At 43.0% G+C, this 26,951-nt stretch overlaps 1 protein-coding gene across 5 annotated transcripts in view; it reads left to right on the top strand.

Annotated features, from left to right (window-relative positions):
- The window catches only part of MAD1L1 (mitotic arrest deficient 1 like 1), a 349,051-nt gene that overhangs the window by 201,244 nt on the left and 120,856 nt on the right, over positions 1 to 26,951 (top strand). For all 5 annotated transcript variants that reach the window (XM_059861646.1, XM_059861647.1, XM_059861650.1 and 2 more), the window contains one exon: positions 25,659 to 25,866. In XM_059861646.1, the coding sequence (XP_059717629.1) occupies positions 25,659 to 25,866 (208 nt within the window). The remainder of the gene's footprint in view (positions 1 to 25,658; positions 25,867 to 26,951) is intronic.

The following is a 26,951-nucleotide window of genomic DNA, read 5'->3' as shown; positions in this document are numbered from 1 at the left end:
TGTAGAACCTGCTGTGATCCAGCCCCTGGGGATTACGTGATACTGAATTAGCTGGGGCTATGCAAATATTTGTACGTGTTAATTCTGAATACATTGCTGTTCTTAGAATTAACAGAAATTAGAAACATTCCACAGGAGCAGAGAGGAGAAGCATAAACATGTCATTTACTTGTAGGTTTGGCATTAGGTGGTTCAAGGAGAAGCTGTTTGATGGCCTTGGTGGCCCTGATAAATGTGATGTGCAGAGTGGCTGTCAAACGAAACAAGGACAGGCACAGAACAGACTTGCTAATGTTTGTTAACATCAGGGACCACGAGTGCACAGGTTCACATTTGTGCAGGAAAATTTTACCAACATGCCCTTTAAAAATTTTTTAAAGGAATTCATACATTGAATATTAAACATCTGAAGCTCTTTAAATTCTACTGCCAGAGCTGCCCCACCATATTGTTTATTTCATGCAGCACCTTTCTCAAAGTTCTGCAGAAACTGATTAACATTTGCATAATACATTTAACACGAAAATCCAGAATAAATTCATTAATGTTCTCCTGCCACTACCCTTGAAAATATCAGCAGCTGTGTGGCATCACAAAGCTCATTAGATGAGCAGAGGGGGAGGAAGGGTGAGAGCTGGATTTCCTGAACAGCTCTGAAACAGGAAAGGTCAGTGCACTGAGTGTCAGCACCTGAGCAGCAGCATGGGGAGCTCAGAGCAGGCAGGGAGAGCTGGGCCATGGGAAATGTCCTGCAGGAAAAGGTCGCTGTACCACTACACAGGAAGCATGAACTTTTAGGAGGTGCCATCCATGCTGGAGTAGAAAAATTGAGCACAAAATGCAGATGAGGATGCTGCTACACTAAGGAGGAGTCTGCTCCTACAGCACATGTGTTCTGCAGGGGCAAGCAGCTGGAAATTGTTCTAGTCCTTCTGTGGTATAAGAAAGCTGGCTTGGAACAAACCTTGGTTTTCTGAACAGCTGTTGCAGAATAAATGGTGATGTTTTAAAAGTCGTGCAAGGCTTGGTTGCATGGCACCAGAGCACTAAATCTGGGGTGAGTGCACTGCCCTCATGGGAGTGAGGGGACTGAGACACCATTGGTACTCTTGTATGGTAAAAAGAGCAACAGTATACAAAAACTAGTCATTTCAGCTACAACTGCACATTCAAACTCTCAGTTGTGTATTTCAATTCCCACCCAAAAACTTGCAGTGTGTGCCAGTCAAGCAGTAGTAAGTAGCAACTCCAGAAGGCTTCTGTGTGTTTCACTGATCCCCAGAATCACCCTGTGGGTGAACGCCAAGGCTGATGAGACAGAAAGAACCATTTTAAAATGAGGCTTCACTTTTAAACTCCTCTAATCTTACTTCTCTCACAAAGAAAAAGCAAAGTTTCAGGAAGCAATAAGAGTGACTGTCCCTTTATAGTTTTCTTGTTTTTCTCTGTAGTCATTCAGTGGCACAAATTAGTTTTCAATTGTTCTTTCTTCATTTTCTATTATTTTTCTGCTGCTTTGAATTCTGCTTCCATGTCACAGAGACAAAACAAAAATGTCATTTAGACCTGTGTAAGGCAAATAACACTTCACAAGGTTTGTTTACTGAAGCTTTGTGCTTTCTTTCAGACTTTTATGAGTACCATGTCCATGAGTTGCAGCTCTCTCCATGTTAGGCTTTGAGCTTTTCATTACTCATTACTATTTCAGGATTTGGTTGATGACCCAATTATTTCTGAGTTTTTGATTAAAACGAAGTAATAGGTCACAGTTTCATGCTGCCCTTGTTTTTGACCTTTCTGGTCTGGCTTTGTAAAGTCCAAGTTTTCAGTAATATTCTTAAGCAGTTTTATTCTTTTGATTCTCTGGTTATGGTGCCATATTTTTCTCTACTTCTTGGGACATGTAAAACTGGACACCATCTCTAGGAGACAGAAGGGCAGGATGTGTCACCCAGGTTAGGGAAAAGAAATAAGTCGGAATTTAATGTTTTCTCTGAGTGTATGATGAGGGAAAGAGGAAAAATCTGCCTGTTTCATGTCATTGTGAAGAGTGGGCAGTGTTTATAATGATGTTAAAATACACATGAGGAAATGGGGAGATGCTCTGAGCTGAGGCACTGGTGGGGACGGCAGTGTGCATCAGAGAAAAACATTTTTGTGTGACCTCTCTCAGGGGGATTCAAGCGTGTGAGATGTTGGTATGTTATCTTACACATCCAGAACTCTTCCCTTTGATCAGCCTGACCTACCACCTCTGTGACACTTGGAGGCAGAGATTTACATTATAGAAATGGGTTTTCTCTGAAGAATTTCTTCAAGTAGTAGGAAGGAAACTTGACATGCCTCTGTCACTGGGATGTGTGGCATTGCCATTGATCTGGCAGTGCAGGCTTGTGCTGTGCCTGGGAGTAAATGGGGAGAAGTAACACCCCAATAACAGAGCATTTCTGTCAGCACACTCTGAACACAGATCATGATCCAGGCCCTTCCAAGCCCAACTTTAGCTCAATTTCCATTTGCGGGTGTTTGATAAGACTTTAAAGAGACATGGATCCAGACAAGTCAGAAAAAAGTAATTGTTCTTGACAGCTTTCCTAGCTAGATTTGAAAGACAGGTAACAGTGGAATGGAAGATGATGCCTAATTTAGGTAGAAAGGCTGTTCTGTTTAAATGAGGATGGACAGTTGGAGTGGCAGGGTAAGTGAAGTGCTGTGGGAAGAGCATTCCCTTCATATCTTCTTTAAAAAAAAGACCAGTGTCCCATGAGGGGGTTCTGTGTGTTCAGGAGGGTGTCTGGAAAGCCCAGCTGTGTTCCTTGCAGCTGGGAGGGCTCCCAGGTGATCCATCACAGCTGTGCTCACCCGAGCATGGGGCTCAGCTCCATCAGGAACTCTGCTGCTTCCTCTGATCAACATTTAAACCCCACATTTCCTAAATGATGCAGCAGCTCTGTGCCTGTTCTTTGCATTTTTGGCAGGACGTTTAAAACGAAATAAAAATTCCCTGAAAGCTGTTGTGCATGTTGGACATGACAGAAGATGTTCAGTTGAGATTGTGACCTTTCAGAACAAAGACTCTGCTTTTGAAAAGGGGGTTCATTGTGCTTCTGGCTCTAGCAAGATGAAAAACTTGAAAAACCAGTAACATGAAGGCTGTGCAGCAAGGATGAGCTCTCCAGAGGTCCTCTTGTGTGTTTTTGGTTGTCTTCCAGTGGATGCATTCTTTCTCTCTGTGCACTGCTACCACAGTTCCAATCAGTAGTAATTACAGAAATTTTCTCATTTTTATGAGTAGAGGGATATGAAAAGCTGTTGACAGCAGTCTGCAAGGGAGCTCAGCTGTGGAGCTGCTTTCCCTCTAGATCCATCACAGCCAGAGCTGGTGACCTTAAGGTGATTTCCCAAGGAGTCAGGGCTTGCTCAGAGGTCAGTCCTTGTTCAGTGTGCAAGGAAAAGTGTGATTAGATATGTGTGAGCTGTTATGATTAATATTAACATGGTGGAGCTGCCTGAACATTTAAATGCAACACTGGGGAATTTAATTTTTTATATGCATGTGTGTGTGTATATATATATATATGTATATATATATATATTTGCAAATGATTATTAGAATGCATGTCAGTGTATTTAAATGTAGACATGACTTGATATAGGTGGGTGTAAAATAGGACTATCACCTACACTGGCTCAACAGAATCCAGCTGGAGTGTGGTCAGAGGGATGGCAAAAGTGGCCAAATAGGGAGGGAAATGCCTGCTCAGGAGGGAGAACAGACAGTGAGTGTGGGCTGGGGCTTCTTCCTTGGATATGCTACAAGCAGCATGTCAGACTGTGCCCATCAGGCTCACAGAAGCTGAAATGAAGGAGGGGGCAGTATTGGAGACATTCCTTAGCATCCTCTTCAGGTGATGGGGGGAAGGAATAGTGATTGTATGACACGAAATGTGTCTGCCCAGTGGCTGTGCCATGGTGGCATATAGACAGTAACTTCTATAGCAAACAGTTTGAGGATTGAATGTCAGTGTCTTTTGACTTTCCTGCTTTCTCAAGGTTTCTGACATCTTCTGAGTGTGATGCTTCTGTTTGACACTGCTTAGAAGACAGATCTGTGTCTATATCTGGAGATCTTTGTGTGGTCCATTCTCTCAAGCATCCTAGAGAAAAAAAAAACACTGGACATGCTGTAAACAGACCTGTAGGTCAATTTACCAAGTGTATTCCTCCTAAGCCTACCCTCTCATCCTTCCCATTTTAGTTCCTTGGCTGTTTCATTCAACTTAATGCTCTTTACTGATGTTTTCTGCTTCCAGGGGATCAAAAAGATAGTCTGAGTCCTTTAGATACATGTGAAAGTTAGACATGATGCCCTTCTACCAGTTTACCAGTTACCAATGATAACTTGAAAACTTGTGTCTGGGCAAGGCTGCTTCTGAAGTATTTATTTCTTCAGGCAGGCAGCTCAGGATAATGTTGAATTTGCTGGTTGGAGCAGTTAATTCAAAGCTGTTCAGAATCCAATAGATTGCCCCATAGCCATTCCTCTTATTGTTTCAGTTTATCCACAAATCTCTCTTACTCTTGTAAAATTGAAATGAAGATGAGACGACCGTCCCCATCTGAAAAGATGTCAGTGCTGCTTGAAGTCTCCTTGCACTGGCAGAAAAAACAATTGAGCTTTGAGCTTGAACTGAGAGACAGATAAGATCACCAGGAGATTTCCACAGCAAATGTAGAATATAGTCTTCTCTAATGGATTCTTAGTGCTGTCTGGCAAATAATTGAATTGCTTGGGTTTGAAGGGAGAGGGGACTGGGTTGGGGTTTTTTGATGTTTGGTGGGTTTTTTTAAAGCTCCCAAATTTTGTGAAGATAGGGAGTAGACCGTGGTTTCTCTGCATGACACAGGATCTCTGTCAGACATGGGGGAAGCTAATTAAAATGTCACAATATGTGCATGAGGGTGATGAGGCAGAAAAGACCGATCACTTCCTTGGTTCTCGGAATTTGTCTGTGTCCCTGCTTCTATCCACTCACTGTGAAATCCACAAGTAATTCATGCTCTGGGGGTAGGAATGAGGCCACTGGGTAAATCTGGCCTCTCTCCCTCTCTCTCTTTCACTGGAATAAAGCAGAAAATAAATTAAATCCATTCTTGCTCTGCTGCAATTACTAAGGCAGTCTCACTCCAGCTGGGTGATAGCAAAGATGCTGGTTCCTGCTGGCCCATTGTAGCCAGCACTGGTATGCTCTGCCAGAGGACCAGTGCTTGCTGAAGTTAGCACTGGAGCAACTGGGAGGGTTCCACAGCCAATCTCTTTCAGTGCACAGCATCTGAGGGGACAGAAGCAAAGCAGCATCTGCCTCTTTCCCATCCTTTTGTTTAAAAGTATGTCCTGGAAAGCCAAGGGAATGATGGGGAGAGATAATAACACACCCTTTGGTGTATTCTTTGGAAACACTCAAATGGCCAAGAGGTGGTCCAAGCCTTACAGCCTGCATCATTGAAAACCACTGAACAACAGCAAAATGGGGGGGGGGAAGAAGGATGATCATCAGGGAAATTGCTATAATGGTAAGATAATTAGAACGCAGAATGATTAACATTAGTCAGTCTGCTGCATTGGCAAGGACTATGCAAGTTGACATAATGGGCCTCTTCCATTTCAAACATGCAGTTTTCAGCATTCAGTTTAACACTTTCATGTGACTTTAATAGAGTTCCCAGCTGAAACAAGCATTTGGTGCTCAGGTGATGTTGCGCAGTACCTTTCCTCTCCTGTGGCTACTAGAAGGTCCTTTTTTTCCCTTTTGTGCCTACTGATACTGAAGGATAAAAGCCACTCTCACCATGGAATTCTTCTACCTTGTTTTGAATGACGGCTAGACATGAATTCCTGGGCATTTTCTTCCTGTTGTTCCTGATGGAAATGAACTTCCCTAGAAAAAAACAAACTCTGAAATTTCAGAAAATGGTTTTCTTCTTCTCAAGGAGAAAATACAGGGACTCAGGATATCATATACCAATATTAAAAACAAATACTTTTATAAAGTCTACTTTATAGTAGGGTCAGAAGACCCTCTCTGTTTATCATCTTTAATGTTTGCAGATTCCTTCTGCCAGTCCTTGTGTGTGCACCCTTGGATTTGCCAAAACTAAACTGGTGCAAGAAATGAGATTTAGCACCACATTTAATAGCTGGTTTTGTAGCCTGGTTGAGTTTGGAACAAAACTTGGAATGCAGAATGACCTCAGTAGTCCCCGTCTCTAGTGATCATTGCTGACCAGTAAACATCTGTTCTCCTTTGATTGCTACCAACCCTACTGGCTCGTGTATGGACCAGGGTGCTGAATGTTTTGTCTCCCTCCATTTCCCAGGATCTTCAGTGGCTTTCCGCTGGCTGTGCTTAGACATGGGCTGTCTGGTGTTTGTGCTGGGGCACTTCTGGACACCACAAGCTTTCCCCCACCTCTGCACATGCTGAGATCAGGCCCATCCTTCATTGCAGCTGCTCAAATCTGCTGGTGTGCTGTGGCAGAAAATCCTTTGATCTCAGTAGTGCGTTTTTTTTTTTTTGTTCTGGTACCCCTTTACTATGAAAATAAAACATCTTTTTGTCTGTAAGATGTTGGAGAGCACAGTGCCCCCCTCTCTGCTCAGTGCAGGGCCCTCAGAAAGGAATTGCAGTCACGCAGCTGTGCAGTGAATATGGAGAGGGTGTTTGGTGTGGTTGGTATTTTGTGGATTATTTTCTCGCTCCTTCTGACCCTACCTCAAATGAAATTCCTGCACTTCATCCTTCCTCTGGGCTGGGCAATCAGCAGCTACAATCGAGGGCTGTAAGGAGGCAGTGGTCAGGCATACAAAGCAGCTGTATTAGGACTGAGCAACCAGGACTAATGGGGAGCAAGGCCGGGAGCAGAGACAGAAATATGGCAGAATAAGATTCATTAGGGATCAGATTCAATAACTGTAAAATGATGAGAAGTTTATGATCAAAGGCTTACTTCGAGCATTTTAATGACATAGTCATTTAATCCGTTTAAAGCAGATAGATAAGGAGTTAAGTGAAATCTACAGCAGCTGCCTTTCTGAGCTGTTTATGAACCTGTTCCAGGCTACAGATCACTGTGAAAGGCACAGGATGGATGCTTGCTGTAGTAATTGAATAGTATATAATGGGCTACCAGCCTTTATGGGCTGATTTACATATGAGGTTGGTAAAACTTAATGCAAACACTTGTGGTTTGTGTTATTAGTGTGCGTGGCTCCTCAGCTATTTTTAATGTGCGTGCTACTAGCAAGAGTACAGGATCGAGGAAAGAGCAGAGTTGTTTAAAAACCTTTCTGTGCCAGGGTATTTAATTCCCAGTGGGGGTATCTCCTCTGGAAGTTACATCAGTATAGGCTGTTGTGGTGACAAGATTCAGATGGGCTCTGACACTCAAACCACCAGGTCATCAACCATAGGAATTATGCATCTGAAAAATCCCAGGAGGGTCAAGGGGGGCACACAAATTCTTTCCCATCTTTTCCTTCTATTGTTGCACTTTTGCCATCCTCTGTCTCTCTCTCAGGCACCCTCACTGGTTAGTTAACTTCCTTCCCAGCTTCTCTTGACAAACACTTAAAAACTCTGATGGGACAGTTGGTGGCATTTTGCTGCCTGTGCTCACACAGCTTGTGTTCTCACAAGCTTTTAGCCTCCTGGACACCACAAATTACAGGTGAGGGGCTGCATATGCCTGTGGACTTCACCTTTTTCTATTTCTCAGGTATTCACTCTCCCCTTCGAAACTCTCCAGATGCACACATGGGTTGATAACAGCACTTACAGCTCCTACATCCCACCCACTCCTTCCCTTCCCCTCGATTAAACCCTTGGTCCTGTGCACACACTGCCATGGAGAAGCAAGCAGAGGGGGCTCTTTCTCTACTCACAGCTCGAGGCTTGTTGAGCTGCTGGAAGCAAAGTAGTTGCTGCTGCTGCATTGTTTAAGGCCATGTTACAGCCCTGGCTGTGCGTGATGCAGACACGGGAGCAGAGCTGGTATCAGCTGCTGGGGAGCAGGGAGAATTTCCCAGGGCTCCAGGCCATCTTGTTTTCTACTTATACAGAAAGTTGCTGTCCCGCAGTGGTATTGATTAGTTTTAAAATAGGAAGGTGATAAATGGAGATTTCAGGTGGTTCTGGTCAATGTGACTGCAAGGGATGGAGCCATTTAAATCGAGTCTGGAATATCTTACCTTACCTCATGCTGATTTTCCTAGGAGGGATCTGCTTGTGGCTAAGAGGAACAGTGTGGTCCCATGGAGGGGCCTTCTCAGCTCTCTTTGCTTGTGCTTTGCACGGGAACCACCTGCATCCTCTTCCTCCAGATGCACCAACTCCCTTTTTTCTGCAGTGTTTGGGATGCCTGTCACAGCTGCTCAAAGGCTGCTGCATGTCTGAGAGACCAGCCAAGGCTGAAGGTTACAAATCCCTTGCAGCATCCCCTGGCAGCCAGGTTATAGATCAGGGTTTAAGCAACCTTGGGTCTGCTGTCAATCTGCATGTTCCCATTTCCTGAAAGAGAATTGGAAAATATTTGTCTGGTTTGAAAATAAGTAAAATTTGTCTTTTGAAGTGCTGGCACTAGCAGACAAATCTCTCATTACTCCGCTCCCCTGTTGCTCCCCTGTGTCCCTCTGTTTTCTCAGCTACCATTCCTTCTCAAGAGCTTAGAGACTGAGCACTTGAGAGTTCACTTGTAGAAAATAATATACAAAAAAATGGATTTTAATTCATCTTCTGCCTTCAAGTACCTTGTTCTTTGAGCGTGCTTGTTGCACTCTATTTACACATGACTGTTTCAGTGGCGATAATGCTTTGGACTGGCAGCAGCTGCCCAGATGAGAACTGGCAGTGCAGCACAGTGACTTACCCACAATGAGAGTAGTTCTCCACCCCCAACCCTGTGTCAGGAACACTGGAACAAGTTTTTAATCTCTTGAATGCAAAGGTTGTCTGGTCTCTGTGGTAGCACAAAACCCATCCCTGACAGAAGCCCAAATTAGCAAAAAGGTTGTTGCAAGGAAAAAACTCAGAACTCAGGCTCTGTTCTTCAGTTATTTATAAATATTTGTTATGTCTGGAAAAATAAAACCTCCATGTAAATGGTCATGAGGGGGAGAGGCAGGAGAGAAAGCTCAGCAGCAGCAAGAGGAAGATGATGCCAAAGCAGAGCTGGGGATATGACTGGGTTGTTGGCAGTGAAGGTCTGGCAGGCAGGAGGTGATGCCACGTCCTGCTCTGTTGTGGGTGTGACTGAGTGTAAGTGGCTTCTGTGAAATCTGTAGATAATATCCCTGAAATGTGGTCGCTTGTGTTGTGAAGGAGATGCTCAGGCCCTTGGCCACAGCAGTCCCTGTTGGCACAGTGTGGTTTGGAGATCACAGAGGGAGGGAAACAATTCTGAAAGGAAAGGGTTTTGCAGTAACACAGTTCCTTTGAGCATCTATTACACCTGTCTAAATCTGCCAGTTTTGGTCCATTGTCAGATTCTGGCACAATTAATTTAGCCTGGAGCAGCTCTGGACTTCTTTGGGCACAGCTGGCTGATCTTCACATGGACTGCCCAGCCTGGTAACCCAACATTTGCTGACCATCTCACCTGGAAGAGCAGCACTCCTTGTTCTTGCCAGGTGGTATTCCATTCTTTTTCCATAGGAGGCTATCTCATGTAACAGCTTTTGAGAGAGGCAAACACATTTGTGTGTGGTTTAACTTAATACACAGGCTGCAGAGCTGAAGTGAAGGCACTGATCAATTCTTACAGTTGAGATAACATTCAGAAAACAAATTAGAGTTTGAGGTTGGTACAGATCCAGGCAGAATTCATAAAATTGAATAGTATTTCCAAGTTGAATGTGAACAAGCTTATTATAGATGCAGAGAAACCAGGCATGTATTGAGGAACTAGAGATATTTGTGATTTTTTTTTTTTTTTCTTCTTAGTATAGAGAGGCAACCATGTTATGGTCTCCTGTATTTGTAATTTGGGTTAGAATTACTGGCAGTGACAAGGAGGTAGTTGGGGGGAACAAAGCCTGAGAGTAGTGGGCTGGGTTTTATCTATTGCAAAAGACCAGTGTGCAGCTGGCTGGTGAAGCTGGATTTCCCAGTGTGGCAGCTCATGATGTTCCAGGTCTTTCCTGAGGGCAGAATCATAATTTTTATCTGTCTGAAGCTGTGCTCAAGGCACATGAAGAACCACAGTCATGTTGTTGTTACTGTGATTTGTGCATGCTGGAGCAGAAATAATATGGGAATACAGGGGGAAACTGTGCTTTTTCCAGGTGTTTGCTTTTCTGCTCCCCTTCCACTCTGCAATCCTTCAAGTGCCCCCCCCAGAGTGCTCAAGACTTGATGTCAGGTGGTGCCTTCATAGGGCAGCTGTGGGAGGTGGGTGGGAGACTGGCAGCAGGATGTTGGGTGGAAATGGGAGAGATAGTTTGTTAAAGCTTCTTTAATGAAAGTGAAGGCGTGTGCAGAGTGGTTGTTTTACAAAGAAAGAGTACACATGGTCAGGGATGTTGTAGATAGAGGTGTGTTTGTGTTTTGTGACTTGTAGAGCTTTCACATCTTAGTCCATCTTTGTTTCTCTCTTCATCATGTCCTAGAAAAGTCGTTCTTAAATTGGCTTTACTCCCTTTAAATCAGGATGGACACTCCCTAATGTAAAGCCTAGAGATCAAGAAAGATGGCAGGTGACAAATCTGTTTCCATTCTCTGGTTTTTTTGCACTCTTAAACACCAAATAACCCTTGTAATTTTCCAATGAGCCGGATTACATCTGTATAGATCAGCATCCACGTGTTCAAGCTGTCGTTATGACTCTGAGAAAGACATTTCCTTCAGGGAAAAAAGCACAATCTCAGTGGCTGGGTCTTAAGTGTCATTCTGATTTTCCATCACCTGAGGATTTGAGCAGCCCTGCTGCTCTGGCATATTGAAATGAACATAGATTTGAAAGTATTTTTATATTTAGAGGCATTGATTCTAATATAATTTCTCTACAAATTAAAACTCTCCTTGAAAAAGATTAAACTGTCAGTGATAACATCTAAGTTCTTGTTATGTCTAAGAGGAATAAACGCTGAAGTTACAGAATTGTCTGGAGGCTTATAAAGTAAGAGGGAGAATTAATGATATGAGAGAGAATGGATAAAAGTATTGGATAACACTTTTTTTGAATTGGGGGAAGTGGAATGAGTTGAATTAAGAGGTTTATGGCCATAAAGAATACCCATTGGTCTGATATAACACAAAAATACAGTTTTAAGAGAAATCTGCCCAGTGACTTGTGGTTGCTCCATAGACTCTTTTTAATAAGATATCAAATATTGATTTAAAGACACTAAGTGACAGACAATGTATTGGTTTCCCTGGTTAGCCATCCCTATTAAAAAAAAATATTATTTCCATTTCATTGGCTTCACCATGAAGTGAAGCTATTGGGTTCTCTTTACACTTTTGTTTGCTACATTAAAGAACCATTTAGTGTCAGATTTCCACCGAAAACCCAGATCAAATTGCTTCTGCCTTCTCCATAGCAAATGAAATAGTTTGATTTCCATTAATTTCTCAGTGGAAGATGTGTTTTTTTCAGACCATGAATCATTCATGGAAATCTTCTCACCACTTTCTTTAATTTTCAACAACACTCTCACGCCTGCACGCCTCACCTGGGTGTGTTATCACTGCAGGGGTCTCATCAGTGCTGCCTTCAGGGGCAGTATTGTTTCTTTAGTCCTTCCTGCTCAATGATACATAAAGATTCTGGCTGTTCCTTGTTTTTTTTCTCCACACAGCATTAAGTTAGAGGTAACCCTTAGTTATTAACTGTGGCCTCCTCACAGACACTGTCTGCAGGAAGTACCCACTGTGTTTTGTGCCTGAGACTGTTCTGCTCTCTGGGATCTCTCACGGTGCATTTGAATTCATAGGGAATGATTGTGCCTGGCACAATCAGATTTCTAAGCTATCTTTCTGGGCTTTATTGTTTGCTACAATTCTGCCTTTGCGTTATCTGCATATTTTAGTAAGGTTTTATTATTTTCCTATGTATCTTAGAGAATGTGTGCTGCATACGATCGGCCAAAGGAACAATTCTTGTTGGGAAAGTAACAGGGAAATGTCACTATTAGTTCATCAGCTTTTGGGCCATTTAAAAACTGCCAGAGTCTGATTTTGCATCATGCTGGCTTTAAAAGAAAATGCGATTTTGATACCGAGGCAAATACATTACAGAATTCCTATTCTGTTGTGTCAACACAGTTATCTTAGTTAACTAGACTTGAAATCTCTTCAAGTCTGTTTGACAAGACCTGTTTTCCATGAAATTGTGTTACTTGCTTTTTCTGATATTTTCTTCTAATGGACTTATGTATCAGCCCTGTCTTGTGAGTTAAGGAGATTCAGTTTGCTGCATTCTGGAAGCTTCATGAAAAGTGAACAAGGCAGCAGATAACTCGATCTGTATGAGGCAAGCTGGTTAATCTCATTTTTCAGTCTTCACAGTCTATTCACCAGCCAGTGCTGTCTCATTCTGACTGCAGTAAAACGTGCAGATCAATACTGCCAATGGGTGATTAGCAATTTGCAAACTCCAGTAAGTGAATACATCCGAGTCAAGGTTTGAAGTTGAAGAAGAAAGTGGAGGAGGAGTGATTGAGTGGGCTGAAATAATGAAAACAGATATTTCCTCTCAAGTGAAATGTAAGCATTGTTGAGGTCTGTTAAGCAAGACGATGGCAGAGATTTGTACTCCTTTCACAGTGATTACAGAAAATAACATTTTTTTCTGAAATTGCTAACATCAAATGTGCTTTTCCTTTATCACCCCTCTTGATCTTTTTTTCCCTCTGCTGTTGACCTGCTGGAGGATAAAAATGTCTAAATGTATGCAACTGAGATGTTTATCGTTGTTCTTGAGGCCACTTTTTGCTGGTTCAGTCAAATGAATTCCAAGGTGTTTGTCTGCTTCTCAGTTTCAGGCAGAAAATCCCTGCTTTCTGTCAGTATATTCCATACCAAAGACAATTTTGGGGTTGTGCTCGTGAAAATAACTCAATCAATACCTTTAGCTCCCTTGCAGACCCTGTAGCACCAAAGAGTGCAGCTGAAGTAGCAGTAATTTTAAGATATTAAAATTACATTAAAAACAAAACAGTTAACTGAAATATGGAAAAGGACCAGGGAGTTCCTATGAGGAAGGAAAATTGCATTCTCCCTAGCAAATGTGGTTTAACCCCTGAAAATCAGGGTGACTATGTGCTTAAAGATGCCATCTGAAAATCTGTGGTTAGAGAAGTACAGGAAGGCTCTCTTTCAGGTGTGCTCAAATGAATTTGAAAAGATTCCTTCTCATCTGCAGCCAGGCTGTGTTTCCAAGTCCTGCATGTGTTGTCTAATTAAAACTTAATGGGAAAGAAGTAACTACCACAGTGCAGGAGCATGTTGTGGTAGCTGTAGTGTAAGGCTGAGCTGTCCTCCCTGGATTGTTACATGAAGGCTGGAGAACTGGGTTCTCACTGAGAAACACCAGGAAAGTAGAATTTCCCCTCATCCACTATTTTCTTCCATAAAAATGCTGTGATGTCTGTTGGCAATGAGGAAAGTGATGATAAAAAATCAAAGCCTGAGTTTTATACAGCCGGAAGTATTGTGTTTTGAAGGAGGTTTTGTAGGGTCTTAACAGTTTAGAGATTGACCTGGCAGTCATAATTCTTGAAAAACCTGGCAGTGAAATTTAAAATCATTCCCCTTTCACATCTCTGTGCAAAATGTGCTGGTTGCTGTCCAGTCCATTAGCACAGTGACGTAAAACTGGTGAAATAAAATCAAACTGGAGGCAGTACAGTTGTATTTCAGACCATTAAGTTATGCACTGAGGATTGGACAGTTGTGCCTACTAAATATATTTCAAGGTAGATTCAAATTGGGTTTGGCTCAACTTCACAGCAGTCTAAGCCTGAATAAGGAAAATGTGTTGTTGGGGTTGAAGTGATGTAAGTCAGGTTTAGCATGTTTGACAGAGACATTTTGCTAATGGGTTGGTGATCCCAGTGTGACTTTATAAAGCATTTTCCCATATCTTTGGTTCAAACTGAATTTACTTGAAAAGACATGAATAGTAATTGAAGCATTGCAGGTGACCAAGAAGTATTTTCCCCCAGGGAAAGCCAAGAAGGAATGTTTAAGCAGATAGTTGTGCTGATGGAAGTCTCCATGTGAACAGTCTCACCCAGCACGTGGGGTATGAAGTGTTGGGGGATGTAGTTTATGTCAGCTACAGAGATGCAGCTGAAATTGTGAAACCTGTTCTCTTGCCAGAGGTGGTTTTCTCTTTGTCATAGGAATAGAAGGGTTTAAACTGAAATTTTGCTCCAGGTGAAGGCTCAGGTGAATTCCTTGTGCCATCTGTGGATGGCTGCTCCTTCTCTCCCCTCTGCTTCATCTTACCCTGTGATGTTACAGCTTGAAATTCCCCCTTCACAGCCCAGGAATTTACTCCTATGTGGGGACTTTCTGGGTCTTGTCTTGGCTGGGCAAAGCACAACCAAGTAACCATCTCTTGCTTTCTTGGGCCATATGTAACTAGTGAGGGTATTGATTTAGTTTTGATGTGATGTAGTTTATAAATATGCATGAGGATTTAGGGTTATTTAACTGTGCTTGTTAATTCTCCTTGCATTGCTGACTCTTCTTGTTGAGGGTTTCTTTGTATGCACAGCAACCTCTTCCATGACAGCCCTGTTCTCACTGCCTGGGACATCTCTAATGTTTGTTAATCCCAAGTCTGTAGAAACTTTTAATATTCAGGGAATGAAAGGAGACAAAGTGATGCCCTTCTGCATAGGGACCAAGGGAACAGAGTCCAGCTCTCCAAGGAGTTGGGTGAGGAAACCTGAGGCAAAAAGGTAATCATCACAAGGTGGGGAGGAGGAAGGAGATGGAGGAGACCTTTTTCATGCTCCTAGAGAAGGGGAAAAGAGCTCTTTTCATCAGGGATCCTACAACTTGCTTAAATTTAAAAAATAATTAACCTGATAAAATGGTGAAAGGGAAGAGAAAACCAAACATTTGTCTATTTGCCCTGAGGAGATAGAAGAGAATGTACCACTGAATCGATATTTGGATGTTTTAGACACTCAGGTCTCTTACTTGAGAAAGAGCAGAGCAAACAGAAGAGGGTTCTGCCTGCTCAACACAGCTAAGGGAACCTGCAGTGACTCCTCATGGTGAGTAATGTAGGTGACTGCATGGATAAAAGGATGCTATGTACATGGGTACATGTTTTTCTGAGAGGTTGGAAGCTTTCTCACTTTCCCCTCTATACAGTTATCCATTACTAGAGGAATTTCTGCTGTACCTGGCTGGACTTTGAGGTGGTATTGGGGAAGATGAGCTCTCCCCAGGGGCAAGACAACCACCACATCACTGTGAAGTGACAGTGACAAAATGAATAAACCTGGCAGTTGTGCTGTAGCTGCTCTTCCCCTCGGTGTGTGGCAGGGACATGTTTTGTTTTCCTCTTTTTCCCTGGCTGCTTGGCCACAGCAGAAGGTGCGTGGGAGGCGATAACCTCGCGCAGGGAGAGGCTGCACTGGAGCTTGTTTAACCTGCAACACATTTGCTGTAAATCCCACTCAGACGCTGCCCAGCTGCTCCAGGAGACTGTCAGAAATGAGTCTTCCAAAGCACTTGTGTCTGTCATGGTTTCTGTGTGATGGGAAAGGGAACTTGACTTGCTCTTTAAGTGAAAATGCTTCCAGCTTGAGGCAGGAATCTGGTAATGGGTTAGCTCAGGGGGCAGCCAAGGCTGAGGGTGCTCATTCATTCCCTCAAACGCGGTGGGTTTGCTTTGTACCCTGCCAGGTTGGAATTAGATGTGCAAGGACATATAATAGTACTTTTATATGCATTAAACTACAGGATCAAAATGTCCTGGTGCACTTAAAGTCGTTAGGAGATTCAGCATTGCTGTTGTGGTTGACCTCAGCATCCAGCCTCTGCCATGTGTTTGCTGTACAAATACATAACATGATTGACAGCACTTCTTGTCACTTGTTTTTCAGGCTTTTATATTCTCAGATGAACTTTGATGCTTCCATGAAGGCTTTTACATAATTTTTAATTATGCATCTTTCTTTTTATACCAGATAGTATCTTAAAAAAATACCCGTAGAGGTTTTTCTTTTTGCTAATGAGATCCATTAACTGGAAAATCCTATTACATTGCAGTTTCACTTTGCTTTATAAAGTCCTGAAAGCAGGACCTCTGCTGTCATACTTCACTCTGACTGTTCCCTTCCTATCTGGATACTAAGGGTCCTGGCTTAGCACAGCCAATTTGTGTTGCTTTTCTACTCTGGGATCTCTCCTTGAAGTCCCATCTGAATTCATTCCAAAGTAGAGCTTTACCAGGAAACATGGAATTATGGAGGCATTAAAGCAAGATTTATAGAGCATTGTCAGGAAGGAAAGCTTTGAGTGGCTGAATATCTGAATTGGAGTGAATACTACAAAAAAACCTTACTTCAAGTGTCTCCTGTCTTTCTGGTCTACTGAACAGTAACTGTATGTGCATGTTGCAGAATAAAAATAGAGCAGCAAAGAAATAGTTAAACTTTTTGGTGAACTGTGTGTACTTCACTTGAAAACCTAGATTTGGTCTGACACCTCTCAACAATATTCTCAACCAAAATTACTTGATTTGTATGGAAAGTTGATAGAATGTTTTTTTGAAATTCAGATCTGTGAGAGCCAGCATTTCTCACCATATAAAGTTAAGACTTATCTCTGAAAAGGAATTTTTATAACTCACACTATAAGCTCTTTGGAGCTGTTTTCAGAACCTATGTGCTTTTTATTTTCAGTGTCTTTATCAGAGGTTTTTGAACCAGCACAGGTCTCTTCTGCACACTACTAGACTGTAAATAATAGCAACTTTTTATGGACTTTGTTCTCAGGAAAGACAGGAATCCTTGACTTGGAAAAACTAGTGTAGAAACCCTGGAATTCAAGTCTCTAGGTGGTAACAAAGAATCCTACAGCAGACTATGATTTTCTTCCATTTCAATAAAAGGAAGAGCAGCAATTGAAAAGGACAGTGAACATTTGGATGCATTTTTTCTTTTAGATTATCCCAGCTTCATGCCATTCCATGTCTCTCTGGCCTGACTCTTAACCTTCTTGTCACGTTTGTTTGCATCCCAGACCTCATCTGAATGCCTCACTCAATGCAAATTACAGTCTTGCATCCTCCAGGGAAGAACACGTTTGAAAGAGATACAGAAAACAGATCTCCTTTTAAAACTGTACCTGAAGGGCTTCCACACCACTGCTAAGACATTTTATTTTATTACTCCCATTGTAGCAGTGTCCAAAATGTGTTACATGTTGTACCCAAAGATATGGTCTGGTGTTAGAACAGTGTGATTAGGGTGATTAGAGCTTTTTTGTCTGTGATACAGCCTAACTCCAACCACCTCCCTGTCTCATTGCTAATTTGCTGTAGATGCTGCAGTGAAAGAGGCCATAGGGAGGAATATCAATGAGTGAGGATAGTGTGGAAGATCTGCTCAGGAAGGAGCAGAAAAACCCCTGTAGAAGCCTTTGTGGGAGGAGCAGCTGTTCCAGGTGGCCTTGCTAATTGAGAGGGGAAGGTGATGTGGGATTACTCACTGCTCCTGAGAGCAAGGATGTGGAATTTGTTGTGCTGGTGGAGGAGTTACTGGGGGTGAAGAGGCATAACTCAGGCTAACACAGAGTGTCTTCACTGTTCTGGAAGTGACTGATGTGGGTGTTCAGGAGGCCAGAGGTGAAAGGTTGCCTGAATCAAGGTGTATGAACAAGAGGAAGCATCACCTTGGCAAGGAGAAAGATCTTTCTGTTTTGTGGAAGAAGTAGCAGGTGTTGTGCTAAGAACTGGCTAAGATAACGATGGAAAGGTTGCCCAAGTGAATTTCTGCTGCCAGGTTTCAGTGTTGTGTGTGTGCAGATGCAAACAAAAAAAAAAAAACATGGAGAGAGAAAAAGGGTAGGGAAGTGCCATGAGACCTGGTGGGAACAAATGAGCCTTTTCCCAACATCCAGCACCTTCTGTTTTTCATTTCCCCCCCCCCCCACAACTGTTTCTGATGTCAAGCATGCACATACTGGCAAAGCTACAAGGAGCAGGTGGTGGTTGTTGCTTATTTGTTAGTTAGCTTTGTCTCATCTTTGCAATCCATTTTTGTTAATACAGCTCCTGTTCCACTGGCTTTAAAGATCCCTTGGTGTGGTTATCTTGTGTGACAGAGGGAGCTGGGGCTGGTGAGCGTGCTGTGCTTTGTGCACTGGGTACAGAGGGAATTCTTTGGGATGCAGTTTACTTTGAGTATTACTCTAATCACTTTAACAAGCCTGAGCAAAGAAACAAAAAGAACAAAACCAAGAAACAGAATTTCCATTAAAATGGCATTTCCTGAGGCGGGATTAAGCTTTCTGAGGCTGCCTTGTACTGGGTACAGAAATGCCTCCAATAGCCTTTTGTATGAGAGAGTTGAGTAACCAATTTATTCTTTTTTTTTGAGCTGTTAAAAGTTAAAATTTAGGAAGATCGGGGAAGCTGCCCACCTCAACAGCCAGGCAGACTTTAGTTAATAAGCTATTACAGCAAGAGCTGTAGTTGTTGGGGACCTTGCATGTGCCTTTCAGGTGATAAATTCCAATTTTGCCTTCCCGCTGTTTTTTTCTTCTCCGTCTTTGAGTGAAATTTCTGATGGGTATTGATGCAGGACTAACAGCAGACAATTCTTGACATAAATGCTGAGCCATTAACTGTAAGCTGAAGATAAACACATTCAGAGACAACTTCTAATGATATGTGACTTGTCTGCTTTCATAATTCAGTGGAAGCAACGGGGTGTTCATTAGCTGTGTGCAAAGCCTGTGTGGCTGTGTTTACCCACAAATACCACATGTTTGCAGTGAAGCCAGACAGTCATTCCAGAAACCATAAGCCTTGGGAAAGGCATGCTTGAGCTGTGTAAAGGATCCATGGTCAGGAGGAGGCACTGAATCCCAAGAATAAACCTGTAGGTTCCCAAAAGCAGTGTCAGCTCTTCTAGCATCAGAAACCTGGATTTTGCAAGAATTTGGTAGCTGGAGCCTGACACAGTGAAAGACCAGCCAGAAACCTTGAGTAACATTTTGTCCCATTTTGTCCTATCTTTGGGGGATTCAAGATGTGCCACCTCTGTTTTAGTCCAGGATTTACCAAAGTGTACCAGCAGGCTGTGCCAGCAGTAAAGTACCATCTTCTGCTCAAGAGTTCAGAAGTTCAGTTTTGGACATTGACCACCTGCATATACCCAATTACCAGCTGTGTGTTAGTGTTTGAAGTTTAAGCTGCTCTTGTGCCTACAAGAGGTAGTAAATGGAAGCAAGAGCATTCCCTGGCCAGTTGGATGCTTTTCAAACACGTCTCTTCCACCATCCCCCCAGCTGACACTTTATGTTTTATATCTGTACATAAGAAACTTTCCCATCTGTCTCCTGCTGCTAGATGCAGTCTTTATTTCAACAATTCTTCCAAGGTAACTACTGACCCATTTAATGCTGATATAATCTACTGAGCTCCTTAAATAATTTCTCCAGTACTGAATAACCTGTCCCAGCCCAGAAACCTTGGAGATTTCTCTCTTAAGAAGTCAGCATGGGAAGAAATTCCTTAGCTCAGGAGGCAGCAGTGTTTGGGTGGCTCTCACCGTGCCCGAGAGTCGCGTGAGAAGGAAGTTGTCCTTTCCTTGAAGAGCTTCCAATCCCCAGCCTTTTCTCAGCAGGGCCAGGCACAAGCTGTTGTATTGCCAGCCAGCAATGATTAAGCTCAGCTGTCCATATGCTCCACCAGAATTTATTGTGCTGCTCAGAAATCACTATCTTTTAAGGCTGATAGATACCAAGACTGAAAAAACGAGGTACTTAAGTGCGTGTCAGCCCCATCTCTGGGTTTTGATGATTTTGCTTGCCAAAGTGTTTAACAGAAGGAGCTTGTGAGGATTTGAAGTCAGCTGAAAATCCTTCACAGTGCCTGCTGACATTGTATCCTGACAGTCAATGCCTTTTTTTGGGGTATGGACTTCTTTAATTTCATTAGTGATGTTAGATAAACATATTCACACCAATGGAGACTATTCCCTTTGCTAGCAGCTCTACTTTCTGATCAGAAATACCTGCAGCAGATGAACAGACCTTAAAAGGAGTAGTTAAGCACTGAATGTTTCATCAAACGTAAAGTGGTCTACATGGTTTAAGTACTTTATTCTTACCTGTGTGCCTGTGAAAGTGAGTGGAGTAGAGAGAAAAGCTTTTATAGCTCCTGGAGAAAGACGTTGCTGAATTGGGACTGTGCAGTTTTCAAGCAACCAGGAGGAGAGATGCCAAAATAAGTTCATCCCTTTTCAAGGTGCTGTCACTGGCAGCTTTCATTGTTCTTCTAAACAACTCCTCTTCTAAAGGAAAAGTTTCTGTTTTTCAGAGATTAAAGCAGTCCTGTCTTCATTCATTGCTTTGGCACTTGACTGATTCTTCCCTAATGGGCAGATTACTTAGGAAGTTTTTGAGCTGTAATTTCAACACGTAGACCAACATGCTGACTGTTTGTGATAATATAGTTTTAAAAATGACACATAGCATCAGCACAATTATCTCCCTGGGGTGTTTTTTTTTCAAGATGGAAGTGAGAGGGGAGGCAGCAGCATCTGACTTGAGCTTGTACCTCAGTTCTAGATGACAAATTGGCCCTGTTGCAAATTCTTTTTTCCATAGTCTTTTGTCAGAAAGTTTATTGATAGCCAGAGTCTTACTGAGTAGTTCTGCCAGAGTGTGCTTGGAACATACTGCATTAAGCCAATATTTGTGTGTGGCATCTGCAGTGTTTGCCTCACACAGTGGCTCCACAGTTGGGACAGCAGCAATGGGGTGGTTCATGAGAGAGTTTCCCATGTGGAAACCCTGGGGCAGATGTCTGGAAGGCTGAGAATAATGCATCAGAACAACATTATTTCACAGATTGTGGAGCATACTGACACATGAAATAAACAGATCATCTCTATAAAATGTCCAGTGCCCTTCTAGAGCCAAAAAGCCAAGGTTTTGCTGCCTTAAGCACCAAATCAGCTAGTTAACATGTTGCTTTCCAGGAATGAGTAATTCACTTTAAGTGCCAACCAGGTTTGGTTGCAATCAATCAAGGTATTTATTGCTTCCCCCTAAATTGAAGCTCTCTGTACATTTTTCTGACAAATCTGAATTACTTGTTCAATGTTATTCCTGAAAAGAAGAATCAATGAATGCCAGCAGTTCTCTCTAGTCCAAGTCATTTACTCTTCAGAATCTCTGCAATTTCTGGTTTTTAAGGTAAAATTTCTGGTATTTTAAGGTTTTTAAGGTATTGGAAAACAGGGGTAAAGAGAGGATGCTGCTGAGAAACTGGCAGTAATGTGTTATCTTTGCTGTCTGAGACACTGGCCATGATGTGCCGATGAGCAAAACAAGCTACCAAGTTACTGCTGAATGAGCCAGGGATGGGATGGCTTTCCAGCAGAGCTCTGTAGGTCACCCATCAATTGCATTGCCCAAATGTCCCACATTTCCATCTAAAGGCCCCGTGAGCTTAAGTGGATTTGGTCAAACCTCACATTCAGGCCAAGTTTCCAAACCTGCAGCACGATTTTCACGCTTCTTGGAGAAACCAGGGATACATTACCATTTGTTACAAGATGCTTTTTAACTCTGCTAAGCAATACCTCCTTGCATGTGTTGGTTCAGCACAGAAGCAGCATCTGGAGCTGTGCCTGGGCAGCTGTTTGGGGAGTCCCAGCTCCTGTTCAAGGAACGTGGCTGTCTCTTCTGTGCCTGCCTTTCAAATGCCACTGTTTGGTCTTCCTCTTCAGTCACCCAAGATTAGAAATTATTTTCTAAATGGGAAAATCTGTTTTAGGTCTTCTATCCCAGTGCCTGAAACAATTCTCCAGGCTTCTGCTGCACAACTGAAAGGATAAAATTATGATCAGTAAGACTAATTTATTGTAGGTGGAAGTGCAGTTGACAGAGAAAAATAGCAATTTACGTTTTCCAAAACGAAAGGGATTCCAGGAGGATGTTGTTTGCTTTCTTCTGTCCCTGTTTTCCTACCAGCATTAGGGTTTCATGTCCTCCAAATGCTAGTGAGATTTTAATGCTACTTTGCTGTTTCTTATATTTAGCACTTTCTAGCCATGAGTCTTCATAGAGCCAGCCCTAAACCACTCCTTTTCACAACTCAAACTCACCCTCAACCTTCAGAAATTTGGGAAAAACACTCCAAATGTCCCAAGCTGTGATACTGTTTTGACTTTTTATATTACCTACACATGAGACCCATCCCTTTCATCAGACACTGCCTCTGGTCTGCACTGTTTCCATGGAAAGCTTCCTGCATTTTTTTGAAACTCCAGAGAGTGCCAGTAAATTTTCTGGAGACTGCTTGGTAGGGCTGTGAGGTGGCAGCATGGTCTGGTGGTGAGGAGGAGCAGCTCTGAAGATGTGTTTTCTTTTTTGCCATGCTGCTGAGGAACCTGAAACCAGAGACTACATCTTTCCATAACTGCACTCCCCTCACATATTGCACCTTCAGGACTTGTTGTCTGCTTTTTGGGCTTTAGCTGGCAGTTTCCTGTGGGATTTGTACAGGACCTGGCATTCTGGGATCCCTCTCTCAGTTGGATTCTTTTAGGCATTGCTATAATATAAACCAGCTGCACTAATATTTTAGCTGTAGGGAGAAATGTACTGGTTTGATGTGTGCTGTGTAGAAGAAAGAGAAAGCTACTGCCCCTAGCCCAAAAATGTGAGTAGCATAGCAAATATGTTAGTGATCTCCCAGAAATGTTAAATGAGATGGATTCTGCCACTGCCTTCATTGCACTGTGGGCTTTTAAGAGAATCTCCTGTCTCAGTGAAGCTTCAGAGTGATGTGCTGAGGAGAGCTGGTGAACCCTGAAAATAAGGCTGAGTCCTGGTGATGAGTTTTAGAGCAAGATTTTTCAAGGGGGGCATGTTATGAAAGGAGAGGATAAATGGTCTGAAAGATCTGTAAGAGCCAAAGCACTGCAGCTTCATGGCAGGGCTTTGTAGAAAGGCCAGATAGATGATGGAAAAGGGTAAATAACTTGCAGAATAAAAAGATTGGTGCAGTGTGGGTTACAGCAGCCCTAGCAGGGAGGGAGCAGCAGTCTCCAGGTGTGCAAGGCTTTCCTCACACAGGGATCCTCCTGCTGTGTCTGCAGCAATGGATCCCTGCACTGCAGCTGGAATGGTGCTGGCAGCCAGGATGAGGAGCTGGGAGGTCTGCCTGACATGGCCAGAGCCCTTCCCAGCTGGTCAGAAGCACCAGCAGCTGCCCAAGGAAAACTGGGATCCACAGCTGACACTGGAGCATCTTCCTACCAGCCAGAGTAAGCCCTGTTGCAAACTTTGGAGTTGAATCTCTTCCCTTGAAAGACAAACACGAGAGTGAGGAGTGCCCTGACCTGTCTGGAGGAGTCCTGGAGTGCAAATAGCAGGAGAAGGTAACGAGCTGAGTACAAAAGCAGGTTTGTAAATGCCAGTGTGTGCTGGGGAAAATATATCTAATGAGCTGGTGTTGCAGCTGTCTTCCTTCTCCCTCTGTTTGATATCTCCAACATGCTGTTTGTGTCCTTCAGGTCTCACCTGAATTTCTTTTGATCAAGGCTGATGGTGGGATAATTTCTTCTTTCGGCCGGAGTTGCTTGATTGGCAATTAAGGGAGATTTGTCTCAGGCTGGCTGTGGGAATGGGGTCACAAAGCTCTGTTGCTGTGGGGCTGCAGGGCAGTGCTGCCCTCCCAGGAGTTCCTGAGGTCACTGAGTGAGGCTTGGGCAGTAGGAGAACGTGCATCACCTGCTCAGTGTGTGGCCAAGGGTTGGAGACCACATAGTTCTTACTGTGGGGACTGCAAACATCTGGGAAGGGGACCTGAGGTTTCTGTGCCTGACTCTTCCCAGCTCCCTAGGGTGAGCTCTTGGACCAGGGCAGACCTCTGGGAGTTCCTCCCATCCCTTTTTGACCTGCAAGGGACATACACATGTGACCTTTCTCTGTAACTTGCACTTACACTGTGGAACAGTGGCTCTCTCCTAGCCAGATGCACAGCTGTGGTCAAAGTGGCTTCTCAGAGTAGCTATGAGGAACCACCACACCCCTTTTTTTTTTTCATCTCTGGGAAAAAATTTCCAGAAGAACATCTTTGACCACAGTGATAGAAGCTGTTATTCTGTGAAAGCCCACAGATTTGTCCATGCTCTCTGGCACTTTATCAGCAACCAGAGATGCTGGAAGGTTCTCACATGTCCTGCCCTGGGATGGCCCAGTTATGGAGCTGTTGTCCTTGAATTTGTCAAACCTGTTTTTGATGCTGGTTTGTGTCTGTTGCCAGGCTCTGGGGCAATGAGTTTTAGCCTGATGAAGAGCTTCACATTATGAGAATACAGAGTATGCTCAAGAAAAGATATTTGGGGATGGGATCTTCTGGGGTCTCTTACCAGCAATGGCCAGCAGTGCAGGATGAAGTCACTCAGTCTCTGCTCTGGTTTGCATGGAAAAAAACCCCATATAAAGTTCTATCACGTCTTTAATGGAAATGAAATGATAAAATTGGGATAATACCTACCTCATGCTGCTCTTGAGGGTTAATTAATGTTTACAAAATCACTTTAGGTCCCAAGATTTAATTGAAGGAAAAATATTACCATATAAAATAGCTTTTTATGCAGGCACTGCTATAAGGTTTCAGCTGGGCAGAGTGCCGTGGCAGCCAGCATTAGCACATGTTTTACTACATTTATGGTTGTGAGGCTTCCTGTAGTTTATATGAAAATTGTCTCTCTGAAATCACAAATGAAACATCAGTGTTTTCCTCTCGCTTTGAAAGAATATTAATTTGCCATCTTAGGGCTTGACTGACTATTTAAGCTGCTGTAAATACAACTCTCCTCTGAGAAAAAAGGAATGGAATATCTGTTCCCTTGCTTGGGATGAGCTGATACAACTTGCTAATGACTCCACCTTTGGATGCCATGGATGATGCTGGCTCATCTGAGCAATAAATCAGGCTGGCACTGGATGTCCTGCTGTAGTTTAAGGGTGTGTTTGGGTGTTCATTATAATCTCCTGCTATCAAGAGATTTTAAATACAGCTATAAAACTTCATTTCTGGAGTTAAATTTGACTGTGGAACTATCAGCCAGGGAATGAGTTCTGTTATAAGTGGGGTGTTTTGGTGAGTTTTTCTGGTTTGGTTATTTTTGTTTGTTTGTTGTTTCTTTGCTTTGTTTCAACCCTTGTTTAAGGTTTTTTTTAAAGATGAAATAGGAAGAGAAGGAGAAACCACACTGGGCTTGGCTGCCTTCAACTGTTGTAATAAAACCTTGTCACTGCATAAATGTCACCTTACTTCTGCTGTAACATTTCTTTATTTCATTGAGTGATACAGGCCAGGTGAACTTGGAGGTTGGATTGGTTACTCAATATGCTTTTGTTGTTTGTTTTTTTTTTCCTGCCCCCCAGGGTGACTACGACCCCAGCAGGACCAAAGTTGTCCATTTCAGCATGAACCCGATGAGTTTGGCCAAGCAGCAGCGCAAGGAGGAGCAGCAGCAGCTGCAGGAGGAGTGTGAGAGGCTGCGGGAGCTCGTGCGGGTGCTCAAAGGAGGTGGCTCCGTCCCTGGAAGTCTGGAAGGAGTTGGGGCTTTTCAGTCCCCACAAGAAGTTGCAGGTAGGCTGCTGGCTTCTGCTCCTGGGGATGCATTTATTCAAAATCCGTGTTGCCAGAGGAACTGAGTGCAGAAGCAGATGGAAGCGTTGCAGACAGTGTGCGTGATGGAGTGGTTTTATGGAAAATGAAAAAAGCTGGGTTAATGCAGGAGAGAGTGGATATGAGGTGGCAATCCTGTGGCAGTGTGGTAGAGGGTGGGTGGTAAGGCTAAATAATAATAATTCATATCATTTGCTCATGATGAATGAAATACCAATACAACAGCCTTCATAGGCTGGTGCTGCCGACAGAGTGAAAGGAAATATTTCCTTCCTTTCAGGGCTGGTTTAGCCCTTGAGGTAGTGCAGACAGCAGGAAATAACTTTCATAGCTGCAGGGAAGCAAGTGGTTGAAATCTTTTCAGACCTGGCTTAAAACAAATTAATATTGTTTATCAGTGTATGTGTGCCCCATTAATCACAGCTACATTCAATACTCCATGAAAGCAGAGTACATCTTTCACTGAGCTAAATACGTTTCACAGAATCTGTGGCACTCCAGTACAGTCTGTCTTCCTTTCACATACCTGAGTGAGACTTTTTAGTACAGCAACCCCAAAAATCAGCACCTCCAGACATGCTCTCAGACTCTCAAAATCAAGGTAAGGATATCAGTAAAGCCTAAGCCATCACCTATAACACTGTGAGAAACCAGGCAGAACCAAGTTATGCTGAAAAGCCCTGGAGAAGTTGCTGCTGTAATTCTCTCATGGCCTCAAAACAATTTGTTAGAGAGGAGAAAAATGAAAGAGAAATGAAGGTCTGTGTGGAGCACACCTAGTGTGTCCCAACTGCACATATTTGGTCAGTGTCTGGAGGTCAGGATCCTCCCTCAGATGAGTCTGAAAGAGCAGAGCTTTTCCCAAAGGTCACAAGTGCTGGAGACTTCAGACCCACAAAAGGGCAGAGCCCTGGTTTAAAGAAAATCCACAGAAGAAAACATATTTTTCTGTTATGAAACAGAAATTCTCAGAAAGTAGCTTGTCTGTTTTCCCATTGCTCAAACAATGGCACTTTATTACTGCTGAGAATGTGTTTGTTCCAGCA

Source organism: Haemorhous mexicanus, chromosome 17 (genome assembly GCF_027477595.1).
Source record: "Haemorhous mexicanus isolate bHaeMex1 chromosome 17, bHaeMex1.pri, whole genome shotgun sequence".
NCBI lineage: Eukaryota > Metazoa > Chordata > Aves > Passeriformes > Fringillidae > Haemorhous > Haemorhous mexicanus.
This window is presented reverse-complemented; position numbering and strand designations above follow the sequence as displayed.